General features: G+C 42.6%; 4 protein-coding genes across 5 annotated transcripts; 3 read left to right on the top strand and 1 right to left on the bottom strand.

Annotated features, from left to right (window-relative positions):
- Nucleotides 1–1,165: 1,165 nt before the first annotated feature.
- Nucleotides 1,166–4,920, bottom strand: BCIN_16g04250 (hypothetical protein). Of its 2 annotated transcripts, XM_024698151.1 has the most exons (5): nt 4,346–4,920; nt 4,080–4,169; nt 3,656–4,030; nt 3,016–3,607; nt 1,166–2,937 (listed from the first exon to the last, which is right to left on the bottom strand). In XM_024698151.1, exons 1-5 carry the CDS (start codon nt 4,445–4,447, stop codon nt 1,694–1,696), a joined length of 2,403 nt encoding a protein of 800 aa, XP_024553969.1. In that variant the 5' UTR covers nt 4,448–4,920; the 3' UTR covers nt 1,166–1,693. The 2 variants fall into 2 exon arrangements, with proteins under 2 accessions (XP_024553969.1, XP_024553968.1); XM_024698152.1 differs by having other exon boundaries at nt 1,166–3,607.
- Nucleotides 4,921–5,185: 265 nt separating this feature from the next.
- Bcmrpl7 lies at nt 5,186–6,752 on the top strand. The gene is made up of 4 exons (XM_001547727.2): nt 5,186–5,491; nt 5,547–6,142; nt 6,192–6,280; nt 6,335–6,752. Exons 1-4 carry the CDS (start codon nt 5,235–5,237, stop codon nt 6,458–6,460), a joined length of 1,068 nt encoding a protein of 355 aa, XP_001547777.1. The 5' UTR covers nt 5,186–5,234; the 3' UTR covers nt 6,461–6,752.
- Nucleotides 6,753–12,013: 5,261 nt separating this feature from the next.
- BCIN_16g04230 (hypothetical protein) lies at nt 12,014–12,999 on the top strand. Its single transcript, XM_024698150.1, has one exon. The coding sequence runs from the start codon at nt 12,310–12,312 to the stop codon at nt 12,667–12,669; it is 360 nt and encodes a 119-aa protein (XP_024553967.1). The 5' UTR covers nt 12,014–12,309; the 3' UTR covers nt 12,670–12,999.
- A 17-nt stretch (nt 13,000–13,016) lies between these two features.
- BCIN_16g04220 (hypothetical protein) lies at nt 13,017–14,944 on the top strand. The gene has a single exon (XM_001547731.2). It carries the CDS (start codon nt 13,312–13,314, stop codon nt 14,659–14,661), a length of 1,350 nt encoding a protein of 449 aa, XP_001547781.2. The 5' UTR covers nt 13,017–13,311; the 3' UTR covers nt 14,662–14,944.
- The last annotated feature ends 81 nt before the right edge of the window (nt 14,945–15,025 follow it).

The raw sequence follows: 15,025 nt of genomic DNA, 5'->3' as shown, positions 1-15,025 counted from the left end.
ACACCTCTCCGGAGAATTCTGTGCCGGTCAACCAGCATATAAGGAGACCAACTTCCCACCCCCTCAAAGTAGAGACGATTTCAAAACCCTGATTGGAAATTGTAGAGATACACCAACCAGCCCCAAATTCCAAACTCCAAGCCCCACCCAATTGTTGCACATCTCCAGAAAATCCTCCCACACCTCCCCTTGCGCAAGCATCCACCGCAATCCACCATCCACCATCCACCAACTAACTTCCCCCCTTCCCCCCCCAAACCCTCAAAACCCCTCACTCCAACCCAATCCAAAGAAAAAAACCACAAAATACTCATCACCCATCACCCCTCCCTCCCCCAAGAATCCCCAAAACCCCACATAACACAACCCAACGATCATCATCAAGCCCAGCCTACCACGCACTAAATCTCGCTAGTCCTCGTTAGTTCTCGTTAGTTCCTTCCCTCTCGCGAAAACTAGCGAGAACTAAAAAAAACCTAATCCGATCTACAGAGTGCGTACAGATTCTCGGAACCCGTTACACGTCACTTATTCCCACTTTGTGTGTCGAGGAAATCGTTTGAATGCGTATATTTATTACTTGCCATAATATGATTATTCATGATATATTACATATTAAACGTTGTATTTTGGCATTTACTTACAATTGTTATTCAATTACGATAATCTTTACACCGGTAATCTTCACCTTGATTATTTTTTTCTTAATTGTTTACTCCTTACCCGTAAATTTACTCGCTCATTAATCCCCCCCTGACCCTACCCCAAAAATTAGCATCAAACTCAATCCTCAACTCAATTCTCAAATCAAATTAACTAACAACAAAAGACACCCGGAGAATAATATATGCAACCAAAACTTCACGATATGATTTCCGTTCAATAATATGTGAGGGATTGAAAGAACGAATGAAAGAGCGAAGAAGTTGTTATTATGTAAGATCTTGATAGAGCTTACAATTACAATTTGTATTGTTTGAGTATTCCTTAACAATGATATCAACCTTGAATAGTGAACAATCATCCATCGTGAAAGATGCATTTGGCAAGTCTATTCAGTATAAAGAACTCTCATCTCATGTAAACATTTATCATGTCAACCCGTCTTCGTCCAACCCCAAATATCATAACACCAATCACCAATACAAACAGGTCTCAGAGAATTTGTCCAGAAATACTATTGTGTAATGCTGTATCATTTTTATATACTTAGCCCCAAAGTTCTATACCCAACCCTGTCCCTATCTATAATTCCATCTTGCCCTCTGGTCCCTTTCCCACAATGAGGTTGAATTCTATAAGCACGCAATAGAATAGCTCTCCCTACTACGAATCCGGCCATTGATACTGATCTCCCACGCCCTAAAATCTATGCACATTGTGCTTTTAATTTATGCTCTGATTGTGATAGATAATATAATCTGATTCGGCCCTCTTAGAAATCGCATCCCATAGCAGGTTGCCAAATTCTCTTATATTTCCTCACTAATCATGACCGTAACCCCGTTTGAAAACCGAAGCCCATGTCCATATCCACATTCCCAAACCATAACTATAATGACTGGTATCAGAACTTACCTCTCAAACGCCATCACCAATGTATGAGAATCGACCATAATGTAGGTGACCTCCAAAATTATCGAACATCCTCAGTATATCCAGACGCCTTGAGAATGCCTCTACTCAACTCTTTTCACATAATATTACAAACTCTATCCGAATGATCTGAGTTTTTGTCCTTATCTTTAGCATCTATGTCCGTAGCTTCTTTACTTCGCCTTTTACCCTTCTTGCTGCCTTTGCGGGATACTCCACCACTTGCTTCAACAGGTTTTGCGAGATCTCCATTGACACTAGAGTCGGGAGGACCATCTAATCCTAGACCAGGTAGAGCAGGCACAGCAGGTATAGATTCTTTGCTCGTATCTGGCTTTTGTAGAGACTCTTTGCTTGCCCTTGTTATCAAGTCTTTGAAGTATGACCTGCGATTTTCGCTTTTTTCGCTTTTTTCATTCGAGGAACTTTGTGGTCGACTTCGTGATGCCTTACTTCTCCGAAATGTTCTTGAAGTTCTGGCACTAACTGGCTCCTCACCCGGCGTAGCAGGAGCTGAGTCATTATCTGATTTCTCAACACTAACACTACTCGCATCCGTGGCCGCAACACTTCCTCTTCTGTCATCGTCGGGAAGATTGAGACTTCTACGGGATCGATCAATTTCAGATGAAAATCTGACAACAGAGTTTGAACGATCGTTCGGTGGTGGGGTAAAATATCCTTCATCGTCGCCGCTGCCATTGTTTAAATCTGGACTTGCCTTCGAAATTTGCACATCTATACTTGGAACAGAAGAATATGTGTACGATGGAGGTGTTGTGTTATCGGAGAACCTTGCCAAATCCTCTGGGGAGAGGTTCGCTAGAATCGGAACAAATTCATACCACAAGGTTACTGGCATTCCGTACTTGCTGTCATGCTTCAAAGCTGCATCAATATCTACACTGGCTACTCTTCCGCCCTTTGCCATGTCGTCGTGGACTATCCAGCAGTCATCAACATAAGCTGGTGGATGTTGGCCATCTTTTGGTTGTACAGAATTCGAGTCGCCACCGGTCTCCACATCTAAGCGAATTAGCGATCTATAATGTCCGCTTTCGAGCGATCCTTCGTGGCAAATCATCGATCGAAGTACAAGTTCGAAACAATCCGAGATTGCTATCTCGTTTGATCCTTCATACTCATGGACCAAGTGTGGTGGTAGTTTCATTTTCTTTGGGATATCAACATGGGTGTTGTTCTTTTTTAGAATTTCTTTGCCGTCTGGTCCCTCCACATTGTGATATCTTTTCAGATCAAATCCTAGCATTGGATTATGGTTTTGTTTGATCCGTTCAACGAATTCTCGATTATTTTCTGGAGCAGGTTTGGAAAACCAAACTATATCACCAATTAGTACAGGTACAGTCTTAAGTGGAGCAATATTTGAATTTAAATGGCAAGAAATTGGAGACCAACTACTGGACGGACGAATCAGCTTAGATAATATGAACGCGTCGACTTCTCTTTCTTTACGCGTAGAATTGCGACTCGTCGTACGGTTTAGTGACCCTCCGTCACGTGTGACCTCCCGAGTGAGATAATTTTGGGAAGATGACTGGCCAATCATCTCGATGTGGCTTGGAGGTGCAGTATCCGGTTCGGCTTCCGTGTTCTCGACATGTTCCGAGGTTGGCTCTTTGTCAGTATTAGGTTCGGCTTCTATGGTCTCCACATGCTCTGGAACTGGTTTTTCGTCATCATCGTCGGGTTCGACGCGTCTTTGAATCTTGACTAAAGACAACAAGGACCGTTCTATACATTCTTCGAGTCGTAAACGACCTGGCCCCTCATGATCGGTTGAAATTGAGATTGGAAGCGTTCGCTCTTTTGAGGTTCTATGATCATCCTTTTCGCGGATACCACCATGTTCATAATCGACTCTCAAGTCAAGCATTGGCCAATCGAGTATATCTCCAATCTTCATGTGTGCCTCAGTCGGGTCTTGTTCTTTAGTTTTATCCAAGTCGTCCCAGCCGCATTCGATCAAACTATCTAGTATACGTTCGGTCTGTTCGAAATTAGCAAGTCAATCAAGTATATAGAAGGCAAAACTAACGATGTTAACTTCGATCAAAATGCCTGATCTCATAAGGTTCACCCATAAGCGAATTAATTGGATCAGGTTTTGTTTGAGAGGATCTTCGTAGAAGTTGTTGAGTAGTTCTTGGAATTGAGTAGGGACCGTAAACAATGAAGCCAGAAAAGAGTCCAGCCAACAAGTAACTCCACGAGAATTCTGTGCCCCGAGCATTGTTATTTTTGGATCATACGGATATATGACTCCAGAGAGCGAATTGTGGAACACAAGCAAGATTTGATGTGCTTTCTCGACATTTCCATTGGCATAAATTGAATTCAGACAAAACAGAATTTGATCATCTTTCACATCATTGTGTCCATCTGATTCCAATAAGCTTCTGATCCGTGAAATCTATTGTTCCATTAGCAATACTGTCCGGGTAGTTATGAACTAGTCCAACCTTTTCCTGGTCTTCATCTTGTTCCTTCTCCGACTTCGAATTTCTAATATGAACAAATAACGAGGTAAAAATGTCGGAAACTGATCGACTCTAGAATGAACAAGAATAAAGAGTTAGTACATGTGAATTTGAGATTCTGTCATCGTGTCATCATTGCATCGGAAATGCGCCATGGAGAAGGAGGCCTCGGGAGTGACTGCCAACCTCCCCCCGCCCGAATGCCAGGAAGATCAAGCAATGAGATGTGAATGTCGCAGGCGCATTACCTTCTTCTCATTAGACTTCTCGGCCGACTTGTTGTCTCTTGATTTATCCCGTTTGTGTGAAGTCTCCTTGTCTTTATCCTTTCTGCCGCCGAATTTATTCATGATGAAGGATGGATTCGTGGTGCTTCCCAAGAGGCCCGTATGTGAATATTGTTGTTGTAAAGAAATCAACCAAGTGATTGGCAATAATAGGACGCTGGGGTTTGATTGCTGATTCGAATTGTGTACGAGTGGAAATGGTGTACGATTCAACGTTGGGAAGGATTGGCATACTCCATGTTCCGAAGACGAAGTGAATGAGTGATTGATTGCTTTCTGGACCTTTCGCAGATGAGTCGGAGGCGTCGTATCAATCTTTAAAGAGTGTGAATTTGATGACTGAGTTTGTATTGTATTTTGGAGTGTACGTAGAGAAGGATTGAAGCAAAAGCGTGAGTTGTTGGAGTGATGGTTGTGTTTGTTGTTGCTTCATTTTCATCGAGAGGTTACCACCCACCCGCTACCTGTGTACTAGGCAATCTCGACTCCACACCTGTTTGTAGTTCGTACTGCGTAGAATCTTGGTGATCCTTCCCTCGGTGCAGAATGGAACTTTCTCCGAACTTTTTTTTAGAAGGGTCGGACGATAGATGATAATGCTGATCCTTGCTGCATGACACGTGCATGGGGTGCAAGAACCATTCCAAGATCCGTCAGCCAATCAATTCGCATGCGCACCGGCCTGTTGCTTTTGGAAGGACCACTCAGAATGTCTTAGATAAGCAGGGTGTCTTGGAAGACCTTGGTGCCTGATGCGCGAAAGTAAGGCATCTCTCGAGATATTTTTCGATACTGCTGTTTGAGCGGCTTGACGGCTGGATCAACATACCCCTCCATATACCCAGACAGCATGGCTTTACGAGAATTGCCGTCGACCTTGTGTCGATTCTCGAGGAGGGAAATACGATCAACGCCAGCATCGATAGGGAGGAATGGTCGCAGATATGCATCTGGAGAAGCTGTTGCCGCAAGAGAGAGTCCAGAAGATTTCCAAGACCTCGAATCGCAATCTTCATTTGCTTCAACATCTGTGCCAAGTGAAGTAATTGACACTTTCGACCCTGTAAAGAGGGCACAAGGGCGGAAGAGAGAACTCCCTTCCAGTCGGTATGACCGCGACAAATTCCATGTGAGAGAGGGGCAATGCTGATATCTTTTATAGATACCAATTTCGATCACCGAGATACTATCGAGGTCCCCTCCATCCTCATCAACCTCCACCGAAATCAGATCCTTCGTCTCGAGAATTCGTTCCTGGTCCATTCGGCCCCAATCGCCTCGAACAAACCTATAAATCAACCATCTCCCACGACATTATGACCATGGCATACGTTCATAAACCACCTGGAACCGTCACAATTCCTAAAGCCGATCGTTTAAGAACATGGGACGATTCATCGCCATACCATAAAGGTAGACCAAAGAGAGGTCCTCGTGGTGGAGATGTTTTACGTCTCATTGAACAAGACATTACTTGGCGCAACATTCCTAAGATCGAAGAAGTCACTGTCCATTCGATGGTTAAGGGTGCACTTGGAGATTCCGCATATATGCATGTCGCTGGTATTCTACTACAATCAATTACGGGTGTCAGGCCAGAAATTCACAAGTCAACACACAACGTTGCACAATTCGGTATTCGAAAGGGCATGCCAGTTTCTTTAACTTGTACTATGAGAAATAACGACGCATTGGAGTTCCTCGATAAGTGTATCAATGTGGTATTCCCAAAAATTAAGGATTGGCAAGGTGTAAAGGGTGAGTTTCTTCGGTAGACATGTGATGGAAGGAATGCTAATTTAGATAGGCTCAACTGGAGATGGAAGTGGAAATTTGTCATTTGGTTTCAATAGAGAAGGAACTATTTTATTCCCAGAAGTTCAGGTCAACTATGATGTAAGTTTGTACTGACAATTTGCATGTCCTTCAAAAGCTAACCAAATTTCCTAGATGTATCCACCTAGGTTGATTCCTGGATTCCACGTTACAGTCAAAACCACCGCAACATCCGATCGTCATGCTAGACTTTTGCTTAGCGCGATGGGTGTTCCTTTCTACGGAAAGCTTGTTGATTAAATTCGATCTTTCACAAATAAAGTGTATAAGACGATATGAATCATGTGTAAATATAGCATGTAACACAAAATCATCATGTGCAGTACATCTGACCTCAAATTTTGCTTTTTGAATTGCGCGAATTGTCGCTTACAAAGGGGAAATATTACCAAAGAAAGTAATCGATTCTGTCATTTGACTGCCATCCTCATACAATACCCAAGTACATATTTCTATCTCGGTGATTTACTCGGCATTCCGCTTTTCACACTTACATATCGTGTAGTCAATAAATCGCCAGCAATCATATACATACTATCCCTCCCGCTATACCTATATTACATCAGCTCTTCACTCGTGTTCACTACCCAACCACTCCACTTCCTGCCCCAGCTAAACGAATTCTTTCCCAAAAACTCTCGGGTATATAAAGCTTCGAGAGAAGTAGCTTGAGCTCTTTATCCTTTCAGCAAAAACATGGAATATCCCAGGTGATGGAGAATAGCACTCGTTCTGACAATTGCTGTATTTCCTGTGAGCATTCCGGGTGTGATTTTAATCGAGTGCTTTATTGCGTGTTATGACACGAATCCCACGGCCCTCACTAAAGGCCTAGTTTGGGGAGAAATTCTTCTGTGGTTTCAGAATGTAATAGGATTGGTATTGCTGCTGACATCGAAATCGTTACTGAAAAATAGTTATTCAACAATAACCGAGCACCACAAATGACAGTCACAAAAACAAATGACAACCAATGCCACCTCATCATAACTTGCTACAATCATATTAATCTAATAATTCAACCTCAATTAATTCAAACTCATGGAAAGTCTCTCACAAACCATTCTTCTTCTCCACGTGTATTCAGATCGATTTCCACGCCCTCTTCAATAGGAGCATGTAGTGTGCGAGAGGTGATCCGCGTATGAGAGATGATGCGAAAGCTCTACATATCTCCATTGAACGGAAATATTAATAAGCCAGCGGCTCGAAGGGAACTAGCGGATGTGGAATTTTGAAGCAAGAAAGATTCAATGGAAAGTGAATTTAACTGTGAATGATGTAGAAGGTACCTATGCGAAGTCAGAGGGTATAACTGTTGAATTCACCAACATTCCTCTCTTGTAACCGCAGTTCTATCTCTCCATCTCTAGCTAGCTTACACTGACACCCCCCCCTTGATAATTTAGCCATTATATAAACACCCACTCGCCTAGCATCAATTCCTCATACATATGCTCAGAAAAATGCAGAAGACCGCGGAACATGGAAGCTCCATTTCGCTCATCAAGCCTTTGCTATTCTCCTCATACATTTATCCCCAAGTCTATTTTTGCGGTGTGGTAATCTGCATGTGTCTTCTCTGAAGTCTAAAGGGCGCTGCCCGTCGCTAGTTTCTGCTGTCGTTGTTATTTTTCAACATGTTCTCATTGTCGGTGTTATTTTCACATTATCAAATTCTGAATGTGCAAACTCACAGCAACATCCAAATACCCCAAGCCCTGAGCACTATTGAAAAGGTGGCTTTGATATCATCTGTGGGATGTGTCGCGTGCACGCAAGTACCAGAGAACTCAAAGACTTCTTTCTCTAGAAGCAAAGCAATGGCGAGGTAGTATGATTTTATTTACTGATAATAGCAAAGTAAAGCTAACGAGTTGCTTAAATAATGAAGTAGGCTTCGAGTGTAGAGGGGAAAAGAGCGGTTAGTGAATGGTTTAGGCGAGAACACGCTTTGAGTAATGAAGAATCGGTCAGATAAACTGGGGCGTAGAGATGTTGGGTCTAAGTTGTGAGATCATGTGCGTGTAATTGGGGATAGATGAAGAATTCACATTCGCTATCCACCTTGCAGAGCTCGGATGCGCTGGGAGACCTCTATATAAAAACTCTGCGAGACATGATTTATGTGACAAATTACACTTTCGACTTTTACACGACTAGCAAAAGGACCTCTGAAATTATTCAATGTCGTGGAAAAAAAGTTGTATCGTTTTGCGATATAACTAGAGACAGGTTCTGCTATACGATTATTAGCTTGTTATTTAAAAGTTAGTGAAACTCTCAATGGAATTATTCAACAATAACGGCGAAGTTTTGATGGCAGTAATGTATACCCGCCCCCACTCCCCTTCCTTGATACAGCTTTTAATTTACGAGAATTGACAGAGGGCGAGACAGATATGCCAACAGAGACTTTCAATGGCAAATAGGTTTCAACAACGATTAAAACCCCATGACTTCGACAATGATTGAAAACTCTCTTCCGAACATGTTGAAAAATAGATTTCTCTACTAACACAGGCTTCTGGTCGCATCGAATGGTAGATGTTAGTAGTTGTCTCCTTGTAGTGTCTATCTCATTTTTCACGGTTGTCCACTATAGCAAGCTCCCAGCAACAGGATATATATACTCATACATCACTGCACGAAATTTCGGTAGAAGCAGCATGAACCAATCTTGACGGCTAAAATAGGAAATAGGAATGAGAACTAGAGACTCTACAGGCCATGTTATAGATAGTATCCAACGTTGCATCAAACGAGGGGGGAAGTTATTATCATCGGACATAAAAAACCCTACAAGCGCGGACATCGGCCGGGAGCAGTATAGAAACTACTATTTTACTAAGTGTCTTGCGCGGAAATACTTTCAAGCCAATTCAGACCTGGAATTTGTCAATCTTTGGTGAGGAAAGAGCTTGAATCTATTTCGATCCTCAGTATGGCAGTTTCGACATAGCGTAGCAAATATGAATTCTCTGGATTGAATGAAAATGTTTATTTGGCGACGAAGATAATAAACACCAACGAAAATTACACTACTGTAGAGAACGAGAACTGGTACTTTACATAGCGCGATATGAAGGCTTACCAGGAAGAAAGGATTGTTTCACAATCCCTCTCGAAATTTTGTGGCATCTAGAGATCAAGATAGTATAGAGAAGTTCCTTTAGATGATGAATGTAAGCTTTATATGTTAGAGAAGTGAAAGCGGGGAAAATAGAAGGAGGGAGAATCTCTATAGTGAATATCAGATGGAGATCCATCGTTCGAGGCTGTATGGGGTACATAAGGGATGTGCATGGAGACTCAAGTCAATTCATTCATCATTTACAACGAACAACGAATTTTTAGAAGAGGAACAGGGATTCAGCCTTTCTGCGTAAGTATATCTATCTCGGGACCCAAGTCAACTTTCACGTTACGACATCATCATATTATGAGAGAGAGGTTGTATCATCTGATAAATCTCATTGACGATAGCAAAAACAGATTATCGACAATCAGAGAATAAGCATGAACGGTAACGACTCGAACATTTGGTCTGATTCCTAGCAAGAGCAAGAAAGCAATCGACTCCTCATGGTTGCTTCCGCGAGAAACCCACTAGACAGATGATGCTCGAAAGTATGTGGAAGGAGGAATCTTAAATATAGTTGCAGATATCGCGGAGGACTAAGCGGAGAAGCGAGTATATATAATGGACTGTTTATTGATTGCTTGCTTGTATAAAGAAGCAATTTTTCTTTGATAACGGGAGTCGACCCATGAATTCCTTTTGCTGAGACTGTTTGCCACATACGATTGGTCATTATTTTCCCTCCGTGAAGTCGAGTTTCAGAAAGTAAAGAAAGATTCGAAAGTGCTCTGTTACTAAGAGTCTTGCTTTAAAGAAGAGTTTGTAAGTGCATATCTAAATCTCACAGTCAAGCAAATTGGTGCTAAGCTGCCTAAGCCTCTCCCTGTAACTTACATGTGATGAAAAGAGTCGAGTCTCTTTGCTCTTGTTCTCCCCAGATCGATGATGCTGAAGAGGAATACCTAGTCTGATAGCAGAAGTAATCTACTGAAAGAAAAGAGGTACGTTAAAAAGAGACATCACGAGTTTACGTGTACACTGACGACTGATAGATAAATGGAAGAAGAAAGATTAAGCCTGATATCCAAGTTCTAAACAGACAGCTGCGGCGCAAACTCCATGACAGGAGAATAACATGAGTGTGGGAGGGACGCCTTACATAAACCTGGGACATCTATTGGTCTGGGTTACTGGATCAAATAAAGCATTCAAGATTCGAAGTTCACTGACATTCACAATGATATCAATGTTTTAAACCATTTAATTATTACAATTGAATAAACGTTCAAAGCTTTTCATTATTTGTGGTAAGGAGTCCAGAGTATTACAACCCTTATGTGAAAGCGATTAATCCGGCGACAGATTTTCTCCATGAGAAAATAGACTGACAGCTCTTCGGAGTTATGACGAATTGCCCCCCTTTGAAACAACCTGCTGTTCAACCATCATGCCAACATGAATTATGAGAAATAGCAAGGAGAATATGAAAGAAATTTTCATAACTAGATGAAGGTTACGGAAAGGAAACTCTTTCTTTTCTTGAAAAGCCCATGGATTCATTGCGAAGTAAAAACAGTAGGCATACGTTGTATAACCTCGTACTCTATTTCGTGTTTTCTGATAACACACCGTGTTTGTTGACAACCTGCTCTGCGGTGATTGAAGTACGATCAGCGTCGTATCTTCTTTCGATGCTGGACTTGAACATGGTGTCGCGGAAGTGGAACCAGAGATAACATTTGTTGGAAGGTCATTTTGGGAGCCGAACAGCACGCTCCAAGGCATATGGGATTTGCCTCGTAGCATAACCATCACCATGGTACTTTGAACTTGGTATAATCGATTTTGGGTTGGAAGCCGGACAGCTTTGCGTGCATGCTCAGCTTTTGCGGAGAATGTTCCTATCCTTCAGTCATGCCTGATTATATCGTAGCCTAGGAGAAGGAAGACGCCCAAACGTAAAATTTATATTGTCCAGCCATGATTTGTACCAACCATTCGGGTTTAGATTCAGACCAACTATTTGACCTGATCTAGGAAACAACTCAACTCTTAAATTGTGGGGTCAAAAGGCTGAGGCTGACACACCGTGTGTTTTGGGTCCAGCAACGGTTCATCTCAAAACACGTCCTGGACTATGAGCCTCATCCTTATCCAGATACCGCCACCTCAGCCTTATACACGATCTATTTTGGGCTCCACGAGCAACGAAGAGACAGCATTTATATCTTCCTGTGGGGAGGCACGTGAGGCTTTCGAACGCTCAATATAAGCAGAGGGAAGGCGATAAGATAGAAAAGTGGCTTGAACTGTAATCGAGGACCCCGAGGCGGCATGTCTATTTTTGTATGACAGGAAACCTAAGACCAATAAAGTAGCTAGAGCAGATGGAGGTCGAGGAGCAGAAGCCGGGCCGCATTGATCGACAACTAATGGTTCGAAGTGGAGTCGTGATTGGCGTCGATAGTTTAATAAGGTTTAAATGAATGCTCCCCCCTTTATTCAAATATGCCAGAAGAACCAAAGAGGACGATTTGTTCTATGAAGGATTCTTCGTCGTGTCTATTTTATACTTGTTATTGACGAAAGGAAGGTATTGTGGCCTGATCGAGTAATCAACCTCATTTGCTTATGTAAGATCCTTGCACCGTATCAACTGATCCTTTTCCCAAAATTGCTTGGCACCGCCTCCAATGTGCAACCTCATCTTTGATCATCATCCTTCGTGATTGGATATGGCAAGAGGCTGAGTTGTCCGGCAGGGACACAAGTCAGGTTCCTCCTCAGCCTATTGTTAGATGGGAGTGAGAACGTGAAATGAAATGGATAAGTATTAATCTCCGTGCTGTTGCTCATCATTTTGTTTTCATGCTGGGAGTGAATGTGAAGCGGCTGCTTGATTGACTCACAAACGTACGACATCACAGCAAGGGAAGATTGGAGTGAATCACCAAGACTTGCGGCGGGGATAGAGATTGAGCTGGCTGTCAGAGCTTTCAACATCTAAATGTCAAACCCCAGACCGCGTCCAGCAACCCAATCACCAGCGGAAAGCCAACAGATTTACGATTATTATTCACAGTCAAAAATGGCACAACAACCCCAAAAGCCTCAAAGGAGTCTTTGGGACCGTGAACCAGCAGATGTCGCAAATATGCCTCCGGTCTACACTCAAGAATACGTATACAAGGCGCCAGCTCAACCTCAACCTACACACCTCATGACTGATGGCAAGGGAGCTCCGAGGGAATTGGTGTATGTTCAGCAACAAAAGGTCGAGAAGAAACATAACAAAGAAGATGTCGCTTTGGGATGTTGTGCAGGATGTGCCGCAGCTTGCTGTTGTTGCAGTTGCAGCGTGATGTGAATTTATGGCTTAGAATTTTGGGTGATAGGAGCTGCTGCAGGGCCATGGAGTATTTTGGATATCGGGCAGCTTGCGGCAACAAAAGAATACCATCGTGAGATAATGGAGTTTGGGCTATTGATATCGATTGGGATTTTGGAAAACTTGCGGAGAATATCGACATAGCAGCAATTAAATTTGGATATAATGGGAAACAGCAGAAATGCCATGGGTACAGGCTGGATTGTATCGGGATAGGCGTCTGGTCTTAAAGTTGGTGCCTCGCATCAAGGATACGTTGTCAAAAGCTTTTCTTTCATGAGTTTCGTGTAATCTATATCCAGGAAATCAGTGTATTCTTTTGCCTTGATGATACCCTCATCGACTCGTGGCTCGTTGGATCCCCGAGTAATCGAGGAAATATCGTCGGGATACTCACTATATACCAGTGGTATTGAGATTTAACCTGCTGTCTTGGCCGTTCTTTCCTTACATTTTTCGGCCTGTGCCTAAGAAATCAAATTTTGTTCGTTTTCAACAACATTCCTACACTCTGCAGAATCCTTTGTGCTCCCAATTTTGGTATGCTTATGTTCACTCTACTCCTATCAACCCTCGTTGTATCATCGTCTATTTTTGTTGTTTGTGCCCCAATTCTAACTAATGCCTGCCCTGATGAACGCACAACAATCCCAAAGATCAATATCACGAAGATTGCTAAAAAGCGAAGAAGTACCCGCAACCTCAAATCTCAGTCTCGACCCCATTCTCGACCCCATTCTCGACCTAGGTCTCCCATCTGAAATCAAAGCGCAAATTTTCAATCGCCTTGGTGTCGAAGATGCAGGATCCTTAAGATTAATATCTCGAGCTTGGGCTATCACCGGGACCGAGAGACTATTCCGAGATGGCTTCAAGCTCCACCCTCATTGTCAACCAACAGACATGGATAGGCTGCGCAAAGTATCCGAGTGTTCGCACCTAGCTCAAACAATCAAGTCGATAATCATATTTCTAGATTCGAGTGATGCGAGAAAATGGACATTTTACTTTTCAGATGCGCGAGAAATTCTTCGAAGACGAATCGCTAATGAACCGGGCTTTTGTGACCCCGTCCACTTGGCAAAAACTTTCAGCAACCTTCCTAATTTTAGAAGCCTCACGATCACTTCACTAAGTTATCCACTTTCGGAAGATATGTTTCAATCGACGTCTACATGGATTCCTAGTTGGAACTCGACAATCGAAGAAGAGCGAACACAATTTATGGCAGACGACTTGTCTCAATGGTATTACACTTCAATAGTAGCAGCAGTCAATGCGGCGGGTGTAGCACTCTCATCCGTCGAGTTCGACTGCTTGCCCATGGATTGTTTGTCATCCCAGGAACTGGGGTCTCCTCCTTTCATTCCCCTACAACCCTCTCTGCATCGACTCTGTCTTTTATCCGAGTGTTCTGGCCATCCATATAGATCTCTTAGTGGTCTAGTCACCCCTCTCGAGCAACTATCGATTGGATTCTGGGACTATGGATTTACATCTTGGCAAGATTCGCTCGTTGCTCAAAGAATCACTGACCTTTTGATTTCGGCACAGCGTCTTCGGAGATTAGATTTGATGTTTGTAATGAACCTCTCTACAAATATGACACCAGACTTTCAGATTGCATGGAAAAATTCATTCTATAGCATCACAATTCCTCGTTTGGAAAGTCTTCGTCTTCATCAAACCGACATTCCAGGACCCCTTCTCATTTCATTCCTCGAGCGGCATCGGTCTACTCTCAAGAACTTGCATCTTAGCGGTGGATATGGTTGCGGACCTGGTAGTGGTTGGAATCACCTCACACGATTTCAATGGAAAGAAATGCTTACCTCATTCAGAGATAATCTCTCGCTCCGAAAATTCGAACTCATGACCTATGACGATAGAAAGAATATATATGACTGGAATTGGAACACTGTTCCGGGAACAGATATAACATTTGCGAAATTGTTGGAAATTATGTGCTGAGAAAAAGTCCATGGCCATTTTTGATGCCGTTGGAGAAAACAAAACATGACTATTGGGGTTGGAGAGTTGATGAGAAAATTTGGAGAATGCTTTGATTCGGTGATTATGGTAACTGGTTGAATGGAAAATTAGATCTTTTGGGATATTCCATAATTCCCAGAAGTTGTATCATCAGATTGGAAACACTGCATCTGATAAGTTATTACTCGCGTTACCATTATTGTCGTTTGTCATGTATGAACCTAGAGACTTTTCTGATAATGACAGGCTCCGCTGTAATCCACCCTTACATGCATGTGGATTTGAATTCTCCTTGTGTACCAGAGGAGCGAAGAGTTGCATTCGCAATTTGCTATTACATTTA

Source organism: Botrytis cinerea, chromosome 16, assembly GCF_000143535.2.
Source record: "Botrytis cinerea B05.10 chromosome 16, complete sequence".
NCBI lineage: Eukaryota > Fungi > Ascomycota > Leotiomycetes > Helotiales > Sclerotiniaceae > Botrytis > Botrytis cinerea.
Note: the sequence above shows the minus strand (reverse complement) of the source record. Positions and strands in the feature narration are given on the sequence as shown.

Coding starts and splice junctions, on each gene's coding strand:
- Bcmrpl7 (XM_001547727.2), top strand. CDS start 5,235: ATGGCTTTACGAGAATTGCCGTCGACCTTGTGTCGATTCTCGAGGAGG. Junction 5,492..5,546: donor AGAGAACTCCCTTCCAGTCG/GTATGACCGCGA, acceptor TATCTTTTATAG/ATACCAATTTCGATCACCGA. Junction 6,281..6,334: donor AAGTTCAGGTCAACTATGAT/GTAAGTTTGTAC, acceptor CAAATTTCCTAG/ATGTATCCACCTAGGTTGAT.
- BCIN_16g04220 (XM_001547731.2), top strand. CDS start 13,312: ATGCCTGCCCTGATGAACGCACAACAATCCCAAAGATCAATATCACGA.
- BCIN_16g04250 (XM_024698152.1), bottom strand. CDS start 4,447: ATGAATAAATTCGGCGGCAGAAAGGATAAAGACAAGGAGACTTCACAC. Junction 4,170..4,345: donor AGAAGTCTAATGAGAAGAAG/GTAATGCGCCTG, acceptor TGTTCATTCTAG/AGTCGATCAGTTTCCGACAT. Junction 3,608..3,655: donor TTTTGATCGAAGTTAACATC/GTTAGTTTTGCC, acceptor AATTTCGAACAG/ACCGAACGTATACTAGATAG.
- BCIN_16g04230 (XM_024698150.1), top strand. CDS start 12,310: ATGTCAAACCCCAGACCGCGTCCAGCAACCCAATCACCAGCGGAAAGC.